At 37.6% G+C, this 26,937-nt stretch overlaps 1 protein-coding gene across 13 annotated transcripts in view; it reads right to left on the bottom strand.

Annotated features, from left to right (window-relative positions):
• Positions 1-26,937, bottom strand: part of RYR2 (ryanodine receptor 2) — a 785,691-nt gene that overhangs the window by 540,164 nt on the left and 218,590 nt on the right. For all 13 annotated transcript variants that reach the window (XM_021934115.2, XM_021934128.2, XM_021934136.2 and 10 more), the window contains exon 2: positions 24,378-24,497. In XM_021934115.2, coding sequence (XP_021789807.1) covers positions 24,378-24,497 — 120 coding nt within the window. The remainder of the gene's footprint in view (positions 1-24,377; positions 24,498-26,937) is intronic.

Raw genomic sequence — 26,937 nt, 5'->3', positions numbered from 1 at the left:
GGGTTGTTTTTTGTTTTTGTTTTTTTTCTTATCAAAGCATAACTTAGCCTATCCTGAATAGATCAGGATAGTAAATCAATTTTATTTCAGGTACTACTGATTGGTAGTAGCTACCTGGAACAATGCATTTTTAAAATATTGAGTGGCTGTGTCTAGGAAAATTAAAAAGGAATGCCAAGCACAGTCAATGTCTCCATGAACATGGGAGACTGAATTAACACTTGTGATACTGTGATACAATAAGAAATGTATATTTGTTCACTTCCCCAGTTCCTGAGACAGCTCCTAATATCCTTATAGATAGAAGTTCAAGGAGAATATGGAAAATATCTGTTCTAATATTTGGTCTTTGACACTAGTTCCTGACACAGAGGTCCTAAAATCCCTTAAAATTTCCTAGGTGAAAATATCATTTTTTGCTCAAATGAAGTGACTCTTGGTAGGCTCTCAGATAGCCTCAGGATGTGGGCTGGTTACCAGGGGAACAAACAATACAATCGGGGAGGGGGTCACAACTTTAAGCCTTCCCGCAACATACTCCACCCTTGACCTCCATGGAGGATAGAGGGGCTGAAGGTTGACTTGATCACCTATGGCCAGTGATGGAATCAACCATGCCTACAAAATGGAGCCTCCTTAAAAAGATAAGAGTCAGAATTGAAACCTCCCAAAAAGAGAAGAGTCAGAATTAAAACTAGGTTGCTAAACTAAAACTAGGTATCTGGAGAGTAATGCGCTGGACAGGACACAGGAGCTCTATGCCTCTTCCCACATTTCCTGCCGCAGGCATCTCTTCTATCTGAGTGCTAATCTGTATGCTTTGTACTATCCTTTATAATAAATAGGTGAACATTAGTAAACTGTTTTCCTGAGTTATGTGAGGTGCTCTATCATGAGGAAGGGGATCATGGGAACCCCTGACTTAAATCAGTCAGACAGAAGTAAAGATGACAATCTACTGCTTGCGGCTAGAATGTGAAGTGGGGGGCAGGCTGGGCACAGTGGCTCACGCCTGTAATCGCAGAACTTTGGGAGGCCAAGGCAGGCAGCTCACTTGAGTCCAGGAGTTCGAGACCAGCCTGGTCAACATGGCAAAACCCCATCTCTACTAAAAAGACAAAAATTAGTCGGGCGTGGGGGCACATGCCTGTAGTCCCAGTTACATGGGAGGCTGAGACATGAGAATTGCTTGAACTTGGGAGGCAGAGGTTGAAGTGAGCTGAGACTATGTCACTGCACTCCAGCCTGGGCAACAGAGTGAGACTGCATCCCTCAACCAAAAAAGAAAAATTAAATTGAAGTAGAGGGCAGTCTTGTGTGGCCAAGGCATCAACTTGTGGAATCTGATGCTATCTCCAGGTAGATGATGATGTCAAAGTTAAGTTAAATTACAGAACACTCAGTTAGTATTGCTGGAGAATTGCCTGGTGTGTGGAGATAAGCCCCCACATATCTGGTATCAGAATTATTGTGTTGAGTGGTGTCTGAGAGGAAAAGAGAAAAAAAAAGATTGTCTTTTTTTTTTTCATCAGAACTCTGGAACCGTGACTTTGAGCATAAGCTTTATGCAAATGGAGGCTTATAACTAAAAGACTTTAGTAAGTAGTAGCCAGACAATAAATGCAAACTGCAGCCCAGTCATATCCACAGTTGCAGTACAGTTATCTCGTGCAAATATTCTCAGTTCTTCTCTTCTCCAACATTCCTATTCACCAGCTTAACTATCTTCCCCCAACACAAACCTTGGGTTACAATAACATCTAGGAAAGCAATTTCTTCTGCAGAATTTTAACATGTAACCTTGAAAATGTAAATCTTACAAGACAAAAAATTATTATTCACAGCATCAAAAACTTCCCAGATTAATTTCTTGAGCGTTTGCTGCTTATGTTTAAAATATTCTGGCTGCAAATCAAGCATCATTTTCCATGGCTATTTTCTAACAGAGTACTTCATTAATACAAAATATATAAACATTCTGAAATAAATACCGATATTCTACACATACACAGTCAAAGCTAAGTAGGTACCCAGGCCTGATTTCATTCTGCCTGTTCTGAAGTAGGAGCTGCTACTGAATTTAGTGTTTATCATTAATGTGTACTTTCTTAGGATTTTCCTGTATACACATTTATATATTCTAATATTTTGTACCCATTTTGCAAATTTTAATTTGCAACATGATATAAATGGGATTATACTGTTCATCTGCAATTTGCCTATATCCAATTGCAATTTCATTTTTGCACAATTTTACATTGCTGTAATTGATTCTTGTTGATATGTGTGTTTATAGTTTCACTGTGTATACTGTATAACTGTATATAGTGGATTCATTGCTTGAATGCTATAGCAATGAATCCACTATACTTTATCAATTTCTCTACTGCTGAACATTTAGGGATCTCTTGTCGTTTGGTAGGCTGTTTTGTGACTCAAGTAGAATTTATTTTTTTAAAGCAATTTTATGTTCACAACAAAAGTAGGAAAGCACAGAGAGTTCCCACATACCTCTGCCCCCTACACACGTACAGCCTCGCCCACTATCAACATCCTTCATCAAAGTGATGCCTCTGTTACAACTGATGTCGAACCAACATTCAGGTATCACTATCACCCAAAGCCTATAGTTTACACTGGGGTTAACTCTTTGTGTTGGAGATCTGATGGGTTTTGAGAAATTTATAATGACATGTAACCACCACTGTAGTATCTTACAAAATAGTTTCACTGCACTAAGTATACCCTGTTCATCCCTCCCTGCCCCTTATCCCTGGCAACCTCTGATCTCTTTACTATCTCCATAGATTTGTCTTTTCCAGAATGTCATATTATGTATCCTTTTTCAGATTGGCTTCTTTCACTCAGTAACATGAATTTAAGGTTCCTCCGTGCCTTTTCATGGATTGACAGCTGATTTCTTTTTATCACTGAATAATATCCCATTGTCTGGATGCACCAATTTATTTATTTGTTCACCTACTGATGGACATCTTGGCTGCTTTCACATTTTGGCAATTTTTATAAACGAAGGTGCTATAAATATCTATGTGCAGGTTTTTGTGGGGACACAAGCTTTTACTCATTGGGGTAAATACCAAGGACTGTGATTGCTGGACTGTACAGTAAAAGTATGTGTAGCTATGAAAATAACTGCCAAACTGTCCTCCAAAGTGGCTGTTCCATTTGCATTCCCATCAAGAATGAATGAGAGTTCCTGTTGCTCCACGTCCCCACCAGCATTGGTTGTTGTCTGAGTTTTGGATTTTCACTCTTCTAATAGATGTATAGTGATCTTTTGCTTGTTTTCGCCATTACAAAAATAACATTGACATGAATATGTGCATGTTTTCATGAGACCAAGTGCAAGAGTTGGCCTAGGCCAACTTGAAATTCCGTTCAATTTCTTGGATTGAATTTATTGGGTCCCAATTATGACCATCTTAAACATTAGTAGGTATGATCGCATTGCTTTTTAAAGAGGCAGTATCAATTTACACTTCTAACAGAAATATATGAGAATTTTCATTGGTTCACATCTTTGTCACCATTTTCCATTGTCAAACTCTAAAGCTTTTGCCAATTTCATGCATGAGAATTTGAATGCGGCTTTAATCTGTGCATTCCTTATAACTAATAATCTTGAACATCTTTTAAAATATTTGGAAGCCATCCGAGTTCTCTTTTCTGTGAAACATTTCTTCAAACATACTGAACATTTTCCTACTTGGATATTCTTTCTTACTGATTGGTAGGAAATCTTTATAACTTTCGATAGTAAAATTTTATGCACTTACATTTACATGTTGAAAATATCTTCTTCCAATCTGAGGTTTGTATTTTTGTTGGTGGTGGTAGTACTGTTTTTATGGTACTCTGTTTTGTTTGCTTTACATATTATGGTATTTGTTGATATTCAGAAGTCTTTAATTTTAATTTAGTCAAATATATCTTTATTTTGCTTTGCAGTTTGTGCTTTTGGAGACTAAAAAAAAATCAGCTTTACTGAGGTATAATTTACATGCAATGAAATTTTTACCACTTATAAGTATACAAGTTGATGAGCTTTAACACTTTTCTACAATCATCTAATCATCACCACAATCACAAAATAGGACATTTCCATCTATTTTATGGAATAAAAACATTTGCATGTCTGCAGTAAATTCCCACCTACCTCCCCCAGCCCTTGCCAAACACTCATCTGCTTTTAGTCACTCTAGCTTTGCCTTTCTACCATTTCATATAAATGGAATCACTTGGTATACAGTCTTTAGTGCCCTGCGTCTATCACTTTCCTTAAAGATTTTGAGTTGCATCCATGTTGTTGCACAGATTAATAGTTCATTCTTTTTGCTACCACATAGTATCGCTCTATCATTTGATGGAACTTTTGGTTATTTCCAGTTTTAGGCTATTGTGAGTAAAACAAATATGCGAGTACAAGACTCTGGGTAGAAACAGGGATAAATAACTCTCGGGTAAATAATCACGAGTAGACCACTATGTTGTATCGTAAACTAATGTTTAATTTTATAGGGAACTGCCAAATTGTTTTCCAAAGTGACCACCATTTGCATTGAAATATATTTTTAAGTTCTGTGTTACTTACTGTAAAAAGCATGTGCAACTAAAATAGTTTTATGCCAAAATGTTAGAAAGTTATGGTGACAAAAAAATCTTCGCATTTCCTTCTGTACCAAATTTATCAATAATTATTTGTATATTTTAATTTTTCTGTAAAGTATCTGAATTTTTAAATTATGTATAACCATGCTAACAAAAATATATCCTTTATATAAAGTATGATATGGTTTGGCTATTTCCCACAAATCTCATCTTAAACTGTAGTTCCCATAATTCTCACATGCCGTGGGAGGGACCCAGTGAGAGGCAATTGAATCATGGGGGTGGTTACCCCCATGCTGCTGTTCTTGTGATCCTGAGTGAGTTCTCATGAGATGTGATGATTTTTTAAGGTCCTTTTCCCTCTTTGCGCAGCACTTCTCCTTGCTGCCATCATGTGAAGAAGGACGTGTTTGCGTCCCCTTCTGCTATGATGTTAAGTTTCCTGAGGCCTCCCTAGCCCTGCGGAACTGAGAGTCAATTAAACGTCTTTCCTTTATAAATTACCCAGTCTCAGGTCTTTATTAGCAGCATGAGAAAGGACTAATACAAAGTAGTAGAGGATCATCATGGGAATGGGAGGCAGGACTAGATTGCAGCTCGGGACACAGCAGCATGCAGGGGCTTGCATTGTGAATTTTAGACCCAGATCGGCTGCAAGAACAAACCAGCAATCCCGAGAAGATCCACAGACCCTCTGAAGGAAGCAGACTGCTCCTCCAGGACTCGGGAGACCTCCCTAAAACTGTGAGTGCCCCAACCATGGAAGTGGGAAAAGGCGACCTTCCTCTTCCAAACATACACCCCAACTGTAGAAGCTGAAGGTCTGTTTGCAGGAGAAGTTTCCAACTTCACCTGGAGCTGAGTCAATTTGGAGAGCTGAGCAACATACAGGGGATAAAGGAAGCAGCAGAAAGGCCCTGGGAGGTCTCTTGGTCCCCAAGCATGCCATTCCTGCCTGGCACCACAGGGATCCGATGGGAGAGGAGCATGGGGTAAAACTCCACAGGCAGAAGGAAATCTCTAGCTGAACTGTGTAACAATTTGAATGGGGTGAGAGGCCTCCTGGCCAGAACTCCTGGGAGGATGCAAATCTAGTGTCCAGACTCCACAGGCAGGGGAAGAACCAATCCCTTTTATTTTACAGCTGGGAGGCAGGTACCCTGGGGTAAGTGTTCAAACCCATCACACCCTCTGCCTGGAAACAGACTAAGGGCTGTTGTTGGGGGAGCACGTTGGGGGTGCAACTGGCCCTTCAGTTTGCCTGGGAGTTGTGTGAGGCCTATGACTGCTGACTTTCCCCCACTTCCCTGACAACATGCATGACTCAGCAGAGGCAGCCATAATCCTCCTAGGTACACAACTCCAGTGACCTGGGAATCTCACCCTCACCCCCAAGAGCAGCTACAGCAGGACCCACCCAAGGAGAATCTGAGCTCAAACATGCCTAGCCCTGCCCCACCTGATGGTCCTTCCCTATCCACCCTGGTAGCAGAAGACAAAAGACATCTAATCTTGGGAGCTCTAGGGCCCTGCCCACTGCCGGTTCCTCCCAATACTACCACACCTGATGCTCTCTGGAAAGTGCCATTTCCTGGCAGGAGGTCAACCAGCACAAAAGTAGAGCATTGAGCCACCAAAGCTAAGAACCTTCATGGAGTCCACTGCACCCTCCACCACCTGCACCAGAACAGGCGCTGGTATGCACAGCTGAAGAGACTCACAGAAGGTTCACATCACAGGACTCTGTGCAGATAACCCTCAGTTCCAGCCTGGATCTGGATATACTCACCAGGTGGGCTAGACCCAGAAGACAGACAACAATCACTGCAATTCAGTTCACAGGAAGCCACATCCATAAGAAAAGGGGGAGAGTACTACATCAAGGGAACATCACAGGGAACAAAAGAATCTGAACAACAGCCTTCAGTCCTAGACCTTCCCTCTGACAGAGCCTATCCAAATGAGAAGGAACCAGAAAACCGACTGTGGGAATATGACAAAACAAGACTCTTCAACAGCCCACAAAAATCACACTAGTTCACCAGCAAAACAGCCAAACCAAGAAGAAATCCCTGATTTACCTGACAAAGAATTCAGAAGGTTAGTTATTAAGCTAATCAAGGAGAGACCAGAGAAAGGCAAAGCCCAATGCAGGGAAATACAAAAAACGATACAAGAAGTGAAGGGAGAAATACTCAAGGAATTAGATAAAGAAAAAACAATCAAAAATTCAGAAAACTTTGGATGCACTTTTAGAAATGCAAAATGCTCTGGAAAGTCTCAGCAATAGATTTGAACAAGTAGAAGAAAGAAATTCAGACCTTGAAGACAAGGTCTTCGAATTAACCCAATCCAACAAAGACAAAGAAAAAAGAATAAGAAAATATGAACAAAGCCTCCAAGAAGTCTGGGATTATGTTAAATGACCAAACCTAAGAAAAATCGGTGTTCCTGAGGAAGAAGAGAATTCTAAAAGCTTGGAAAACATATTTGGGGGAATAATTGAGGAAAACTTCCCCAGCCTTGCTAGAGACCTAGACATCCAAACACAAGAAGCACAAAGTTCACCTGGGAAATTCATCACAAAAAGATCTTCACCTAAGCACATTGTCTTCAGGTTATCCAAAGTTAAGACAAAGGAAATAATCTTAAGAGCTGTGAGACAGAAGTACTAGGTAGCCTATAAAGGAAAACCTATTAGATTAACAGCAGATTTCTCAGAAGAAACTCTACAAGCTAGAACTGATTGGGGCCCTATGTTCAGCCTCCTCAAACAGCCAAGAATTTTGTATCCAGCAAAAATAAGCATCATATATGAAGGAAAGATACAGTCTTTTTCATACAAACAAATGCTCACAGAATTTACCATCACCGAGCCACCACTACAAGAACTGCTAAAAGGAGCTCAGAATCTTGAAACAAATCCTGGAAACACATCAAAACAGAACCTCTTTAAAGCATAAATCACAGAGGACCTATAAAACAAAAATACGGCCGGGAGCGGTGGCCCACACCTGTAATCCCAGCACTTTGGGAGGCCAAGGCAGGAGGATCACGAGGTCAGGAGATCAAGACCATCTGGCTAACACGGTGAAACCCCGTCTCTACTAAAAATACAAAAAATTAGCCGGGCGTGGTGGTGGGCGCCTGTAGTCCCAGCTACTCAGGAAGCTGAGGCAGGAGAATGGCGAGAACCCGGGAGGTGGAGCTTGCAGTGAGCAGAGATCGTGCCACTGCACTCCAGCCTGGGCGACAGAGCGAGACTCTGTGTCCAAAAAAAAAAAAAAAAAAAAGTAAAAAGCAAAAACACACAAAAAAACAAAGTACACAGGCAACAAAGGGCAGGATGAATGCAATGGTACCTCACATTTCAATACTAACATTGAATGTAAATGGCCTAAATGCTCCACTTAAAAGATACAGAACTACAGAATGGATAAGAACTCACCAGCCATCTGCTGCCTCCAGGAAATTCACCTAACACATAAGGACTCACCTAAACTTAAAGTAAAGGGGTGGAAAAAGGCATTTCATGCTAAAGTACACCAAAAGCAAGTAGGGTAGGTATTCTTTTATCAGACAAAACAAATTTTAAAGCAACAACAGTGAAAAGAGACCAAGAGTAAATGGTAAATAATAGTAAAAGGCCTTGTGCAACAGGAAAATATCACAATCCTAAACAAATATGCATCTAACACTGGAGCTCCCACATTCATAAAACAATTACTAATAGACCTAAGAAATGAGACAGACAGCAACACAATAATAGTGGAGGACTTCAATACTCCACTGACAGCACCAGACAGGTCATCAAGACAGAAAGTCAACAAAGAATGGATTTAAACTACACCTTGGGACGAATGGACTTTACAGATATATACAGAACATTTCATCCAACAACTGCAGAAAACACATTCTATTAAAAGCGCATGGAACTTTCTCCAAGATAGACCATATGATAGGGCATAAAACAAGGCTCAACAAATTTAAGAAAACTGTAATTATATCAAGCAATCCCTCAGATCACAGTGACATAAAAATGGAAATCAACTCCAAAAGGAACCTTCAAAACCATGCAAATACATGGAAATTAAATAACCTGCTCCTGAATGAGCATTGGGTCAAAAACGAAACCAAGATGGAAATCAAAAAATTATTTGAACCAAACAACAATAATGATACAGCCTATCAAAACCTCTGAGATACAGCAAAGGTGGTGCTAAGAGAGAAGTTCATAGCCCTAAATGCCTACATCAAAAATACTGAAAAAGTACAAACTGACACTCTAAGGACACACCTCAAGGAAGTAGAGAAACAAGAACAAACCAAACCCAAACCCAGCAGAAGAAAGGAATAACCAAGATAAGAGCAGAACTAAATGAAATTGAAACAAAATACAAAAGATAAAACAAAAAGCTGGTTCTTTGAAAAGATAAATAAAATTGATAGACCATTAGCAAGATAAATGAAGAAGACAGAAAATCCGAATAACCTCATTAAGAAACAAAACAAGAGATATTACAACTGACACCACCAAAATACAAAAGATCATTCAAGGCTACTATGAACATCTTTACACACATAAACTAGAAAACCTAGAAGAGACAGATGAATTCCTGGAAAAATACAACCCTCCTAGTTTAAATCAGGAAGAATTAGATACCCTGAACAGACCAATAACAAGCAGTGAGATTGAAATGGCAATTAAAAAATTACCACCAACAACAAAAAAGTCCAGAACCAGACAGATTCACTGCAGAATTCAACCAGACATTCAAAGAAGAATTGGTACCAATCCTTTTGACACTATCTACAAGATAGAGAAAGAAGGAACCCTCCCTAATGCATTCTGTGAAGCCAGCATCACCCTAATACTAAAACCAGGAAAGGACATAACCAAAAAAGAAAACTACAGACCAATATCCTTGATGAACATAGATGCTAAAATCCCTAACAAAATACTAGCTAACCAAATCCAACAACATATCAAAAAGATAATCCACCATGATAAAGTGGGTTTCATACCAGGAGTGCAGGGATGGTTTAATATAAGTCAGTCAATAAATGTGATATACTACATAAACAGAATTAAAAACAAAAATCACATGATCATCTCAATAGATGCAGAAAAAGCATTCAACAAAATCTACCATCACTTTACGATTAAAACTCAGCAAAATCAGCATACAAGGGACATACCTCAATGTAATAAAAGTCATCTATGACAAACCCACAGCCAACATGATACTGAATGGAGAAAAGTTGAAAGCATTCCCTCTGAGAACTGAAACAAGACAGGGATGCCCACTTTCCCCATTCCTCTTCAACATAGCACTGGAGGTCCTAGCCAGAGCAATCAGACAAGAGAAAGAAATAAAGGGCATCCAAATCAGTAAAGAGGAAGTCAAACTGTCACTGTTTGCGGATGACATGATTGTTTACCTTGAAAACCCTAAGGACTCCTCCAGAAAGCTCCTAGAAGTGATAAAAAGAATTCAGCAAAGTTTCTGGATACAAGCTTAATGTACACAGATCAGCAGCTCTTCTGTACACCAACAGCAACCAAGCAGAGAATCAAATCAATAACTCAACCCCTTTTACAATGGCTGCAAAAAAAATAAAAAATAAAAAAATGCCCATCATCAACAAGTGGATAAAGAAACTGGGTGTTTTTGTGTGTGTGTGTGTATGGAAATATATATACACACACATATATATACATGGAAATATATATATTATATATACATGGAGATATATATTATATATATAATGGAAATATGTATTTTATATATATACATGAAAATATATATATATGGTGGAATACTATGCAGCCATATAAAGGAATGAATCAACAGCATTTGCAGTGACCTGGATGAGATTGGAAACTATTATTCTAAGTGAAGTAACTCAGAAATGGAAAACCAAACATCATATATTCTCACTGATACGTGGGAGTTAAGCTATGAGGATGCAAAGGCATAAGAATGATATGACTTTGGGGACTTGGGAGGAAGAGTGGAAGGAGGGCAAGGGATAAAAGACAACAAATATGGTGTAGTGTATACTGCTTGGGTGATGGATGCACCAAAATCTCACAAATCACCACTAAAGAACTTAATCATGTAACTAAATACCACCTGTACCCCAATAACTTATGGAAAAAAAGAAATTGATACAAAGTAGTAAGTTAAATATTACTACAAATGTACTATACCAAGACCATTATCAATCTATATAGGATTAAGCATTATTATAGTAACAAATATGAATATTTACTCCAGCAACCTTGAAAACATTAAATTCCTTAAAACAGGAAGACAATGGCTGTGTATTCTTTGAAGAGTACGGTAGGATATAAAAAGTCAAATGAACTGATGAACTGTCAAAATAGATACATCAATATTATGAATCTAAATAAGAAAAACCAGTCAAAAATCAATGCACATTTACTGAGGCTCTACTTCCTTCAAAACCGTATTACGTACCTGAGATACAAGATAACTGAGAGGCTGTCTCTGCCTGCAGGTGCTTTCGTAATTTGAGAAAGGCCAAAGTAAATGTAAAGGACACATGAGTTAGCAGCAAGTTGCACAGTCAAAGGGGGAATTTATTTTCCTTGAAAGAGAGGAGTGTGGGAGGGAGGAAGAAAAAGACAAAGAGCGATCAAGTGAGTGAGACAGAGAGAGAGAGAAAGAAATAGAAAGCAACCAGGTAGAAAGGCAAGCAAGGATGCAAGAAAGAAAACATTGAATTATTTTGTCATAAAGGAGGGGGATGCATTGTAAATGCAGGAAGACTTCACAAAGGAAAAAGCATTCGACAGATATCTAAAGGATGAAAAGACTTCCTTCAGGTGAAGAAAGCACAAGGGTCTTCCAGGAAGAGAGAGAACACAGTATATCCAAAGGCATGTCATCTTTCATTAAAATCCAACTGGATATTTATACCTCCAGGGATGCTTACGCATGTCTAAATGTGCAAATTGGCAAGTGGCAACACGTGAAATAATGCAATCCACGGTTAGAAAGCTTTCAGAAGCTCCCTTCATCTTTAAAATAAAGTTGTGCTGGTAACAAGGCATTTGAAACCTGACCTCACCCCTCAGCAGAACATTTGAGAGTTCCCAGTCACCAACAAATGCTTCTTCTCTATGCTTTTGTTCTCATTCTCCTTATGAAATGCTTCCTTCTATATCACACTCTATTGAGCTATATTTGTATTTTACCCATTTATTCTCTCATCCTTTCAAACATCAAAAACATTCATCAACTTAAGTACCATCTGTCAAGGAGACCCACTCAAATGCCATCCCTATACTTTCATAAAACTCCACCAATAGCTCCAGACATAAGTATTCTCTTTCCCAGCTTTAGGAGGGCAAGTGCATCTAACATACTGGCAGAAAACGTTGCCTCTATCATATCTTTCACAGTTGCTCCTGTTTCATTTGTCTAGCTTTACCCCTTAGCAATATAATACTTTCCATATGTTAGAGCTGGGCTAGGCACACCATGGCCATGGACCAAATCACGGCCCAAGAGTTAAGAATGGCTTGTACATTTTTTAACAGTTGAAAAAAAATTGCAAGAAAAAAATATTTTATGGCACATGAAAATATGAAATTCAATTTTCAGTGCCCATAAGTACAGGTTTTTTGGAACACAGCCATGTTCATCTGTTTACATATGGTCTACGGCCACTTTCACACTGCAATGTCCAAGCTGAATAGAAATCTGACCCACAAAACTAAAATATTTCCCATCTGGCTCTTTACAGAAAAAAAAAAAAAAAAATGCGCCGAATTCTGTGTTAGAGCTTCATTTGCTGCAGTGTGTTCACTCCAGTGATGGCTAAATCATACTCCTAGATTCAGAAAGTAAGTATACAAAACTCCAAGTGTAGTTTTCAGTTTTTCACAAGCATTCACTTAATTCACCTCTGACCATCTAAATTAACAGCTTCTCCTTTCCCTATCCTTAGTTCTGTTCTCTGTTATTACAATGCATACACCACCATCAAAACACAATCCCTATTCTGTACTTCCACCAGTGCTGTTCCTGTTTGTAATAAGCCCTCAGCACTGTATCTGTGAGAACCAAGGCTTCCAGAACAGAATGGGTCATCATCAGCTTACTGCCTACCAACGCCTGCATCATCTGAGCGGAGTCTGAACTGATGGGATGGAGGAGAGCAGAAGGAACGAACGAAAGTTGGCTATGCATTTTGCTTGTTAGCATAGCCCCTTTTGGCTGAGGCTGACAGGTTAGGCGGATTAAAATATCTGCCAATGTTTTTGCAGTGTTTGAGGTGAAACCGTGTACAAGAGGTGAACTCCAGGTAGGTTTTTTCCAACTAGTTTCATCTGCCTTATAATTAGTGGAGCTCTCTTAGACTTCAGTGTTTTCCTAAGTTTTCATGTTGCTTCATTTTCTATATCTTATGAGAAACATAATGAGAAATTAGGAGCTCATCTGTGACTACAATGAGAATTCTTTAAAATCTTTTTAAAATTTCCAGAATGAGTCGTTAGTTCATATGATAAGGCATAAGGCATCATAAGGCAAGATACTGATGTTGTATTACTCATTGGAATTTAATTTAGCATAAAATTAGATACATAATTCAAGTATTCCATAAAATGCCTTCTATTTTGGGAATTTCAATTATGTCATCTTTGCCCTTTGTATCATCACTCTTCCTTAACTGGATAGCAGCATAAATGCATGTTAAAAATACCCAAAAGAGGCCAGGCGTGGTGACTCATGTCTGAAATCCCAGCACTTTGGAGGCTGAGGCAGGCGGATCACCTAAGGTCAGGAGTTCAAGACCAGCCTGGACAACATGGTGAAGCCCCGTCTCTACTAAAAATTCAAAAATCAGCCAGGTGTGGTGGTGCATGCCTGTAATTCCAGCTACTCGGGAGGCTGAGGCAGGAGAATCACTTGAACCCAGGAGGCAGAGGTTGCAGTGAGCCGAGATCATGCCACTATACTCCAGCCTGGGAGACAGAGTGAGACTCCATCTAGGGAAAAAAAAAAAAACACTAAGAAGAATTATTTCCACAAAACTTATGAATCACAATTTAACAAGCAGTTCCATTCAGGTCCAATTCAACAATCTGCCAAAAAACTGTTAAATATTTTCTTTCAACTCTTCTGTTCTATCGGAACTCTGTTTAAGTATCTAATCACTTATTCTACATAGACAAGATAGTCACAAAATATTAGGATATTTCCTTTCTGCCACACCTACCATCTACTTTGTTTTTCTCTGAAAATATTGGGAAATAAATATTAATTATATAGCTGAAACATAAGAATACTGAAAAATAAATATAGTTATTGATAATTTATGTTCTTTCCAAACCACAGTGGTCTTTCTTTTGCCTCTTGTTTGTACAAACAAAATGCTGTGAAAGTCAAAATGAATAGAGAGAAGAAACAGCAATAATGTTAATATTTATTTCCTTATGTTTTATTATTCCAATTAATTTTTAGAGAAATCGTCAAGAAACAAGTATCTGCTGTTTAAGATGTTTCATAAAATTTATTTATGAAGTGAATCTTTCTTATACCATCTAGCATTTATCTTATACCGACATTTTTATTATTCAAAAATTCTCACTTGAATAAGAAGATCAGTTCATCTGGAATATCACAACTATTATGCATCATTAATATCTTAATGCATTATTTATGCTGGTGAATAATGAGAAGTCACCGAATATAAAATATTGCTCTATCATGTTCCATTATGAGAAAAAATACTTTTAATTAAAGTGATGCCATAGAAATTGGAAGAAACAGAAAAAGCTCTTGATATTGTTGTATCTACAAGGCCCAGCTTCCTTTTTGGAAACCTGATAAAAATCAACAATACTGTTTTATACAGACTGTGAATGTGCATCAGTCTCAGAAATACAGAATAATTGAAATATCGGATGAAACAAATCTTAAAGATCGTCTTGGCCGGGCGCGGTGGCTCAAGCCTGTAATCCCAGCACTTTGGGAGGCCGAGACGGGCGGATCACAAGGTCAGGAGATCGAGACCATCCTGGCTAACATGGTGAAACCCCGTCTCTACTAAAAAATACAAAAAACTAGCCGGGCGAGGTGGCGGGCGCCTGTAGTCCTAGCTACTCCGGAGGCTGAGGCAGGAGAATGGCGTGAACCCGGGAGGCGGAGCTTGCAGTGAGCTGAGATCCGGCCACTGCACTCCAGCCTGGGCGACAGAGTGAGACTCCGTCTCAAAAAAAAAAAGATCATCTTCCTGCCTCTATCCAGAGTCCATGATGATGAATACCAGAAAACTATGCTTGGAGCAGTGAGACAATTAAATAAGAATGGCTTTTACTATTTTTTAATGAATGTCCCTTTTGTAGGGGCAGCACTGCATGACTATTGATTCAATTGTCACATCTGCATAAAACGACGGTGCTCCTTTGAACCCCTGGTGTTGCCTGAGATTCAACCATATGTAATGATGCTAAAATCTTTCCCGGTTTTGCAAAATTTTTTGCTCAATTTTAAATTTCTATAGTAATCATTCTCAAACACTTAAAAACTATCACTGCTTAATAATCCAGTAGAATTTGGGATTTAATTAACTGATTTAATGATTTATTGATTGAAACAGTGGTCTCAGCACTCTGTTGCCGAGGCTGGAGTTTAATTTAGTATAAAATTAGTTATGTAATTATTTTTAAGTACTTATTGTCATGAGTTTTAGATCATCTGAACAAGGTGAGACTCAGCAGTATAGAGAGTCTTATAAAATGATTCGTGTTAACCATTGCTTATTATTATAAACTGCACCCTGTCATGAACATGAAAAGCCAAATAAATTAGTCCCCAGTGAAACTGTCAAGCCAAATACTATAGCAATCCTTCAGAAAAGTGCAAAGGCAGTTTTATTTAGCCCATTCTTCTCATGATCATTGTTTCAACATCCTCAGTTCTTGAAGGGGAAACTCAAACTAGTCTGATCAATTTCAGTGGATTAAAGTTATTCTGCTCTATGAAAAGAACATATAACATTTATTTAAAATCTGCTCATATATTAAATATGCCTGACTGGAACCATTGAACACCAATTATGAATTGTTTCTTGATCTAATTCAACTTAAAACCCTAGAATGACCCAAATATTATCAAAGGAACATTAGCTTAACTGGCAGTTATTCCACTTAATCAAATATTTTACTGATTAAAAAGTGATTATAAACGAAAAGGAAAAACGAAATGCAGTTCCCTAATAAGTCCTGACAGTGGCTATCACTACAGAGCTTCTGTGTCCAGGAGTATGATTTTCCACTATAATTGCTGGAAAGCAGCAAGGTGAGTCTGCTCAGACCGTGTTCAGTGCTTAAGTCTATACTATCCACAGGAGAATCAAATTCATACAGACTGTGGGTGTTTCCTTTTAAAAAGGTCTGCCCAAGAGGAAAACTGGGTTGCAAAAATTTAACACCAGCTCTCAGGAATACAAATTATATTCACTTATCTCCTACTCAGAAATAGTTTTATTCTATCCTACTCTGTCCCAGAGTTAATCGGATTTTTTAAAAGCATTAATTAAAACAATATAAATAAGGTAATATATTTTCTATTTCCTGAGACTGAGCACATATTCTTTTCTATATGATAGGTGAATAGATTCCTATAACCTTCTTATCCAATTTGAGCTTTAAAAAAATTCCCACCAGGTACGGTGGCTCACAGCTGTAATCTCAGCACTTTGGGAGGCCGAGGCAGAAAGATCACTTGAGCCCAGGACTTTAAGACCAGCCTGGGCAACATAGTGAAACCCTATCTCTACAAAAAAAATTAGCTGGGCGTGGTAGTGTGTGCCTGTAGTCCTAGATACCTGGAAGGCTGAGGCGGGAAGACTGCTTGGGCCCAGGAGGCAGACACTGCAGTGGGCTGAGATCAAGCTACTTCACTCTAGCCTGGGCAAAAGAGCCAGATCCTGACTCAAAGAAAAAAAAAATCCACAAAGAAAAACAGAAACAGCACTTCAAATCTACAATCCTGAAAAATTTACTGATGTAACACACATTTAGGAAACTAATTTATTAGCACATGTATACATGATAAAAAAAATATATATTAGTAATATTATCAAAAATAGCAAATAAACATAGTGTTAAAGTTTAATGACTTTATACTGGTGAATGGTTGGCCTAAGACTATTATTTCTGTTTATTTATTTAATTACTTATTTTGAGACAGGGTCTCACTCTTGTCACCCAGGTTGCAATGCAGTGGTACGATCTCAGCTCACTGCAGCCTCGAACTGTCAGGCTCAAACAATCCTCCTGCCTCAGCCTCCCGAGTAGCTGGGACCACAGGCATATGCCACCAGACCCAGTTCATTTTTAAATTTTTGTAGACACAGGGTCTGGTCTTTAGAGACCGAACCTTGCCTAATTGTTTACTTTTGTAGAGACACGGGGTCTCGCTATGTTGCCAGGTTATGTGGCCATTGATTTTATAACCTGCTACATTACAGATTTCTCTCATCAATCCACTCCTGTAGTAGCTTTTCCACTAATTAATTTTTGGGAATTTTAAGTATATAATCAAATCATCTACATCTAGAAATAGTTTTACCTCTTCATGTCTGATCGTCAGTGTCTAATCACATTGGCTCATACCTCCAACACAGGCATGTATCGCAGAGGGCATACTGGGCACCCTTCTTTAACCTACACCCGACTTTAATTGCTAGTATACTACCTTAAAGAAAGTGCTGATTTTGAACTGAAGTGTGTGTGTGCACATGCACTTATAAAATAATGTTAAGGAGGTATTTTATTATTTTTAAACATGAATAGAATTTAAATTTTGTTCAGTGCCCTTTCCCCATCTATGAGTAAGTTCAAAGGATTTTTCTCCTTATCTTTCCTAATATGAAGAATTCTATTAATTGATTTATAGTATTGAGCTATTTTTGGATTCCTGGAATAACCTTCACTGGTCATGATAAAGATTTTAATGCAACATTGGTTTATTTAAAATATTTTCTCTCAGAAAATGTCTGTATCAATAAAAACTGAAATTGATCTATAAATTACCTTTGCAAAAAATGTTTTCTTAATTTTGAAATCTAAATTACATTTACTTGACAAAATAAATTTGAAACTTTTCCTTCTTTAATTATGCTTTGGAATAATTTAAGGAGCACAGTTAAGTAGGGAGTATCAGACCTTGGTGCATGTCTTGTCAGGGAATACTTTGCTACCACACTATTTATTTTATGATAATTGGTCTGTTTGAACTTAATGTAGCAAATCTTTACTTTCATGAAATTATTCATTTCATGAAGATTTTAAAGTTCGCTTGTATGTAGTTAGACAAATGGTCCCTCATGACTTAATTTCCTTTTTTGATCATTATCCCCTTCCAACTCATACGTAACCTCTAATAATCGAATATTTGTACTCCCTTTTTCCTTGGTTAGATTAATTCATGGTTTGTCTTTGTTGATGATTTTTTTCAAAGGACCAATTTTCAAAATTAACTCATCAATTTCTTTCTTATCTTTACTAATACCACTTTGTTGCTTTATTTTGCTTACTTTGTTGTTCTTCTCCCAGTTTTTATCTGGCTGTTTAATTCATTTGTTTTACATTTTCATTTTTAATAATATCTGCATTTAGGCCAGGTGTGGTGGCTCACACTTGTAATCCCAGCACTTTGGGAGGCCAAGGCAGGCAGACCACCTGAGGTCAGGAGTTCTAGACCAGCCTGGTCAACATGGCAAAACCCCGTCTCTACTAAAAATATAAAAAGTAGCCAGGCATGGTGGTGGGTGCCTGTAATCTCAGCAACTTGGGAGGCTGAGGAAGGAGAATTGCTTGAATGCGGGAGGTGGAGGTTTCAGTTAGTCGAGTTCATGCCACCACGCTCCAGCCTGGGTGACAGAACGAGACTCCGACTCAAAAAAAAAGAATAAAATAAAACACTAATATATGCATTTAATGCTATAGATTTTATTCTGATAACTTCTTTAGCTATATCCCACGCATTCTAAAACATCACATGTTCATTATCATGATGTTCAAGAAACTCTTCAATTTTATTTTGCCTTTGACCCAAGATTTAATTAATAGTGTACACTTTACTTTTCAGATAGAAAGGTCTTTTGTGTGGTTTTTTATTTTTTAGGGGGCTGATTTTGTTTTTGCTTTTTAAAAAATTAACTTCTAGTTTCTTTATAGTTATAGTTGTATTATTCCTACTCTTTGGAACTTACTAGAGGTTTTCTTTGTGGCCTAAAATATTGTCAACATTTTTTAATACGGTGTGTGAACTTTAAAGAAAGGTATATTCTATTTCTGAGGTTCAGATTTTGACATATCTCTATAAAGTCAATCTTACTGATTATGCTAAGCATTATACTTATTCTTTTTCAAGTTGAAGTGTGTTACGTCTCTTATTACTGGTATGTTTCTATGTTTCTCTTGGCAACTTCTGAGGTTTCTACTTTGTAAAAGTTGTATCTGTTATTAGGGTCATGAAACTACTTTGTCTTCATTGAGAAATGTACCCTTTAGCATTATTTTAAAAAATCCTTCTTTGTCTCAAAGTTTTTTAGTCTAAATTATGCCATGTCAAATATTGAGATAAAGACACCTGTTTTCTTTTTATTTGTAGTTCTTGGTATATCCTTAACTATCCTTTAATTTTTCCCTTTCTGAATGCCTTTGTTTTTATATACATACTGTTAGATTTAGCTTTGCAGTCATGGTTATAATTTTAAGTTCTTATTTTAATAGGTAAGTCAAACTCACTTATAATTGTTAATATAATCAACACACTTTGGCCTCAATTGTCTTAGATTGCTAAAATGCATATTTTAATTTAAAAATACTATAAATATATAATTTCATTTTTATTTAAAATGAGATTTTTCCTTTTATTTAAAACATTTTATGTGTATGGTGTGTGTATGTGTGTGTGTGCATGCATGTGTATGTCTGTGTGTGTATCACCCATGGATGATATATATATATAGACATGCATCACTTAATGATGGGGACACATTCTAGAAATGTGTCATCAGGTGATCTTATCATTATGTGTACATCATGGCGTGTATGTAATACAAACCTAAATGGTGCAGCCTCCTATACACCTAGGTCTATATGGTCTAGCCTATTGCTCTTACATTACACACCTGTACAGCACATGACTATACTGAATACTGGAGGCAACCGTAACACAGTGGTATCTGTTTATATAAACGTATCTCAAAATAGAAAAAGTACAGTAAAAAATGTGATATAGGCCGGGCGCGGTGGCTCAAGCCTGTAATCCCAGCTCTTTGGGAGGCCGAGACGGGCGGATCACAAGGTCAGGAGATCGAGACCATCCTGGCTAACCCGGTGAAACCTCGTCTCTACTAAAAAATACAAAAAAAAAACTAGCTGGGCGAGGTGGCGGGCGCCTGTAGTCCCAGCTACTTGGGAGGCTGAGGCAGGAGAATGGCGTGAGCCCGGGAGGCGGAGCTTGCAGTGAGCTGAGGTCCGGCCACTGTACTCCAGCCTGGGCGACAGAGCAAGACTCCGTCTCAAAAAAAAAAAAAAAAAAAAAAAAAAAAAAAAATGTGATATAAAAGATAAGAAACGGTACACCTACATAGGACACCAACAATGAATGGAGCTTGCAGGACTGGAAGCTACTCTGGTTAGTCAGTGAGTGAGTGGTGGGTAAATGTGAAGGCCTAGGACATCACCCTACTGCAAACTTTATAAACGCTGTGCACTTAGGCTGCACTAAACTTATTTTTAAAATTTTCTTTGTTCAATGATAAATTAACCTTAGCTTATCGTAACTTTTTACTTTACAAACTTTACTTTTGTTAAGTTTTTGATTTTTGTAATAACACTTAGCTTAAAATACAAACACAGCTGTACGAAAATATTTTCTTCATATCTTTGTTCTAGAAGCCTCTTTTCTCTTTTTTTAATTTTTTTTTTCTACTTTTTAAACTTTTTTGTTGAAAACTAAGACTCAAATTCACATTATTGTAGGCCTACGCAAGATTGAAATTATCAAGACATCACTAGGCAATAGGAATTTTTCAGCTCCATTATAATCTTATGGGACTGCTGTCATATAAGTGGTATGTGGCACACAGCTGTATTATATATAAATATATATATGATACGTACATACACACATATACATAGGATATACATATCATATATAATATGTACATTAAGTATGCATTTTTATATTTAAATAAAAATATATAATTATATGTAATATCTACATATCATATATCTACATTAATATATAATATAAATATTTATATTATAAATATATACAATATAAAATAAATATGTATTTCTTAATAAACATGAATCTATATCAACTTATAAATGTATTCAATATAGGCATTATATATAACAGAAATATATAATATATATTTTATAATACTTATATATTTATTTGTTATGTTTATATTATTTATAATATAAATATGTTCATAAAATATATAATATTTAAATATATTTTTATATATCTCTTTTGTTTAGGAAGTTTGGGCCTCCCTAATACTTATATTTTTAAATAATATCCTTAAGACCTTACCTTTTTGATTACTATTTCTTAGTTCTCTCTATGAGCAATATTGCAAATAGCTAATATATTATTTGTCTCCAGTGAAAGTGATATTGTTCACTTTTAGACTACACCTATAAAGCAATCAGAAAGTTGAATTTTTATAAACTGTACCCAGTCTCCCATTTTTTGGTAGTCATACTTACTTAACCTTGTCAGAGGACAGAGCCATTCCACAGGACACTCTCTCCCCTAAAACCATCGTTCCATCTCAGTTCCTTGGGTAAGTGCATCTTGAATGCTCACCACCATTCCTCGTGCCAGAGTCTCCACTGAAATTTGGTGTTCTTTGGTCAGGGGTCCACAACCCCTTAGCCATGGACCGGTGCCAGCGGCCCCTTAGGAACCAGGCCACAGAGCCAGAAGTGAGCAGCTGGCAAGCTTCATCTGTATGTACAGCCACTCCCCATCACTGGCGTTACCACCTGAGCTCTGAATCTAATGCTGCTGCTGATCTCACAGGAGTGCAAACCGTACTGTGAACTGCTCATGCGAGGGATCCAGGTTGCACACCCTCTTATGAGAATCTAATGCCTGACGACCTGTCACTGTCTCCCATCACTCCCAGATACGGCCATCTAGTTACAGGAAAACAAGCTCAGGGCTCCCACTGATAGTACATTATGGTGAGTTGTAGAATTATTTTATTATATATTACAATGTAATAATAATAGAAATAAAGTGCACAATAAATGTAATTGCGTGAATCATCCCCCAAACACCCTGCAGCCCCGGTTCGTGGGAAAATTGTCTTCCACAAAATCATTTCCTTTGGATTTTCGAAGGTTTTCGCTTTTCCATCTTCTACGTCTCTGCAGATGTTAAGCTGTGGGTTTACGTGCTCTGCTGTCCCTTCTCATGCAGTCTCCAGGTCTAAAATTAGTTTTTCTTTAATTTGGAATTCTGGCTGTAATTCAGCTCCCTTTTCCAAATCTCTGTTCTCTATTCATCTTATTTCTGAGCTAAGTATGTATGTTGCTCCTTCACAGTGTATCTTATTTTTTTTAATTTCTTTTAGTCCATTTTTAAATAGTTATAAGCTTATTTAACTAGTTGACCTTTATTACCTGTAGATATTATTCTGCTTCTTATTCTCTTTTTTATATAATATATACCCATATAAATTATATAAGTATAATTATAGTTACATAAATTAGATTACTCCACTAATACATATAAAGTATACATAATTATATATATTATAAAATTATAATGTCTACAGGCAACACAAGCACATCAAATGTCCAGATAAAAATTGAAATGCTTTTTCTTGTCCTCTTAGGGAAAGGGAGAGTGTAGCTTTTTTTAGCTTGACAGCTCTAGAACTTTCTGTTCTGTGGTTCTCCCCACTACTTGAAACATGGCATCTTATGAAATCTATGGGTTCTGTTTCCCTCCTCTGTTTTTTTGTTTGTTTTTCATTTGATCCTTCTCTATCCTTTGCCTCTATCACCCCTGCAATTTTTCCTCAGAGGAGGGCTTTGACCTATAAGAGAGCTTTACATGGTTAGTTATAAAAGTCCATAGGGCCAAGGTTACTCCAGAAACATCTCACCTCACTATGCCATGGTTCCTTTGCTCCCTCTTAGTTCTTTTTCTTTGTCTTTTCTTTTCCACAGAATCTTGCTCTATCACCCAGGTTGGAGTGTAGTAGTGTGATCTTGGCTCACCGCAATCTTCGCTTCCTGGGTTCAAGCGATTCTTCTGCCTCAGCCTCCCAAGTAGCTGGGATTACAGGTGTGCATCACCACACCCAGCTGATTTTTGTATTTTTAATAGAGACAGGGTTTCGCTATGTTGGCCAGACTGGTCTTGAACTCCTGACCTCAAGTGATCCATCTGCCTTGGATCCCAAAGTGCTGGGACCACAGGCGTGAGCCACCATGCCTGGAGTGGTTGCTGTTTTCACATTGACCCACCACAGTTTCCAGCAAGGATTTGTCACTGACCTTCAGAGACAATAGAAATCATGTCGCCTCTCTTGCACTTCCTCCTGTACATTTACTGACACCATATGTAGGAATAACTTGCCACTTAGTTTGTCTTGGATACTGTGTTATCTGTGGGTGTGAGTTTTGCCCTCTTCATAGATCTGTCTGGTTTTATGTGGAGATTCAAAGAGATGAAAAACTATGCCTTCTTGATTATTCCTCATTTCTCCCTGAATTTTTAATAATTACAAGGTGGGTCTGTCTCAAAGTGAATAGTTCCTAAAAGTAAAACCTTAACTTCTAATTTCTGAAATATAGAGACACAGATGAAAATTCATTCATATACAGAATGTACAGTAAATATCCACAGTTAGGAATCAGGAATAATGAATCAAAACATATCAACAGATTTAAGTGTTTATATTTCTGCAAGAAAATCTATGCTGATATTATGAACCATTCTCTTTTAGGCAAAGATCAGCCTAAAAAAATAAATATCCTAGGAGCGGTTGTCTCAAAAAGCTAGTTCTGCCTTTGATTTTAAAATTCCATAGCTTAAGATATTTCTGGGCTCATTTCCAAGAGTACATATATAATTTACAGTGTCTGACTACTTACTGCTAACAATCTTTCTGTCCTTTCCCCTTTAGGATCAATGCAAGAGATACCACTTTGAGGAAAAAAAGCCATATCCCATTTTCTACCAATGAAAGTCAAATCCAGATATATCTGTGTGAACTATATCTATACCCAGGTTTACCTATTTTAAACATGAACTGGGATCTAGAGTTTTGACTTTTTGTTAATACAGAAAATTGAAAGTCTATCTTATAAAAAATATAATGAGCCTAAGACTATTGGTTCCTGTTCAAACTTAATAATCCATTAAATCCTCCTAGCCCTTATCAGTTTTCAAATTACATCATTTATTTACTTGTTTGCTTTTCCACTAGAATATAAACATCATGGGGCAAGGACTTTCCGTGTTCTTGCTAACAATCTTATCCCTAGTTCTTTGGACCCAGAAGAGACTCAATTAAAAATCAGCAAAATGGAGTTGAAAACATTTTTATATCCCTTTCATTTATATAGTATGTGTTCCACAGAAAATAGTAGAGAGCTCATAAATAACTTCAATGCCACTAGTAAAACTTGCATATTTGAATAGCCTTGAAAGACTTCATCCCACCTTGGAATTGGAAGTGGACTCCAAGAAACAAAGTCTGTTGCCAAATCCTTCTGCTGCCAAGCATAGTTTCTGTTGTTCTTTGTGGATGGTTGCGGTGCACTGCAGAACCACTTCATCATCCTGCAAAGGGGGAGAAAGAGAGGGAAAAATAAGTGAGACCTGACATGACTCCACAGTCCAAATTAGATCTTGAAGAACATTATTTTAATGCATTTAAAAAATCTGTGCGCAATGTAAAAACTACTGTCAAAAAAACAACCAAAAGAAACCCCTACAGAATCAGTCCCTAATGTACTTTTTATTTGCAAAAAAGCAATCGGGTGGGGGAGAAGAGGGGAGCTACAGCCACTCAAGGAAATCAGCAGTTTTCTGATTGTACTGACTGATCCCAGAGGCATCCTGAACAAATAAAAGTAAAATACAGGATTTTCATATTATTATCACTATTTTAGTCATCAAAATTAACAAGAAATTGTCTGACATATTTCTAGGACACCAAGTATCATCAAGAATGGAACAGATTCTAATAGTAGGCACACGTGTCATTTCAAAACTCACACCGGAAAACAGGTCAATAACAGAACTTTCTCAGTTCAAAGTGATGGCAAAAGTCATCTTAGTTCAACCACGCATTAGTTGCTTGAGCACATCTGAAAGGATCCTGGGTTGCTCAAGAATGCGTGGAGAGACAATTTCTTATTTCAGTCCTCTGAAAGCCAAAACAGGTTTCCAATCAATAGTTAAGCAAGGTTACTGAAGAAACTGCACATGGAGAAAGATGAAAATTAGGAGGACTCAATACAGGCAGCGCGAGTGCTGCAGGAATCATGGACTGTAGAACAAGCAAGATCTGGATTCCCATCCCAGCTCACCAGGTACTAGGTTATATGATGTGAGGCGAAGTACTGAATTTCTAAAATGATGAAGTAAATCCGATAAAGCACCTTACGTAATGACTAGCATACAAAGGCACCAAATGCACAGTAAGTAAATGGAAAATACAGGTTCTATGTGGCAAGGGCCTAAAAAGTCTGACCATTTACGTATTTTGACATCTCAACCTCAAAGAGACAAAAGAAAACATAACAGAGTAGTAAAAAAGCAATATAATCATCAACCCTTCTAATTAGACAGAAAAGGGATACACAAGTATATTCTAGAAGCCCTTCACCAAGGTAGTATGGCAGGGCATAGGTGATGGGAATAAAGCCTCAAAAGCAGACAGCAAGGTTTTTTTTTTTTAGCTAACCTAAAGAATATGCTATATGGCTGGGCGCGGTGGCTCACACCTGTAATCCCAGCACTTTGGGAGGCCAAGACGGGAGGGTCGCCTAAGATTGGGAGCTCGAGACCAGCCTGAACCAACATAGAGAAACCCCATCTCTACTAAAAATATAAAAATTAGCCAGGCATGGTGGCACATGCCTGTAATCCCAGCTACTCAGGAGGCTGAGGCAGAAGAATTGCTTGAACCTGGGAGGCAGAGGTTGCAGCGAGCTGAGATCGCGCCATTCACTCTAGCCTGGGCAACAAGGGCGAAATTTCGTCTCAAAAAAAAAGAATATGCTATATAAATTGGAAAGGTGCCACTCTAATTTGTATTTTAAATCCTTGTAATGCTTTGTATTTGCCTTTATTTCCTATATGGTAGCAGCAATATTTAATAGCATAGCTTATAGCACCAGCCACAGGCAAAGCCCAATATTTTTAACAACCACCTCCTAACTGGCACTCCAGGTGCTCACTGATTTCCAGTGAATATTCATTTGTTTTCTTTAAAACATCATTTGCTAAAAAAAATAGCATTTTTCTCATAGGATAGGGTACATCTGAATATAAATTCATGTGCACTGTGGTTATAATAAAAACAATCATGAAGTACTTTGGAGCTTATATAATCTGCAAGATTGAAGCTGTATTGTGTTCCAAATACATAGTGTAATTGAAACAAAAGAACCAAAAATTGTGCTGGCGTGCTCAGTGCCTTATGAAATCCCCAGAGGCTTTTACTATTTTGTCTTACCTACCCTATGGAACTAACTCTAACATGCAAACTACACTCTTGGGTAAGTAACTACACTCTTACTCCTTTGGATGCTGGAGGCTATTTAAATACAATTTAATACATAATTAATTATGAAATAAAGACAGTTTGGGAATGAGAATAAGAGGAGACAGCAAGACGAGGTAAAAACAAAACCACAGGCATATGGGACAAGTGGGAGTAACAGAGCTCACTCAGTAAGCCCCGGAAGAAGAGAAGGCACACCATCTTCACAAAAAGTCCAGTGAATGCCCATCCTGGCATTAGCTTATTTAATCCTCACGATACCCCCGTGGTATAAAGATGACCCACACATATCTAGATAAGGAAAACGGGGCATAAAGTAACTTGTTACTCACAAAGGGCTTATCAGACATATTTCCAGAAATTGATCACTAAACCTAATTCATCTGAGTTAGATTCAGATCATTCAGGCTGTAATCCCACACTGCTTCTAGAGACTCAATTGATTTTTACCAAGTATGTTATCTATAAAAGTGCTTCTCAATCTGTAAG

This window comes from Papio anubis, chromosome 1, assembly GCF_008728515.1.
Source record: "Papio anubis isolate 15944 chromosome 1, Panubis1.0, whole genome shotgun sequence".
Classification (NCBI taxonomy): Eukaryota; Metazoa; Chordata; class Mammalia; order Primates; family Cercopithecidae; genus Papio; species Papio anubis.
This window is presented reverse-complemented; position numbering and strand designations above follow the sequence as displayed.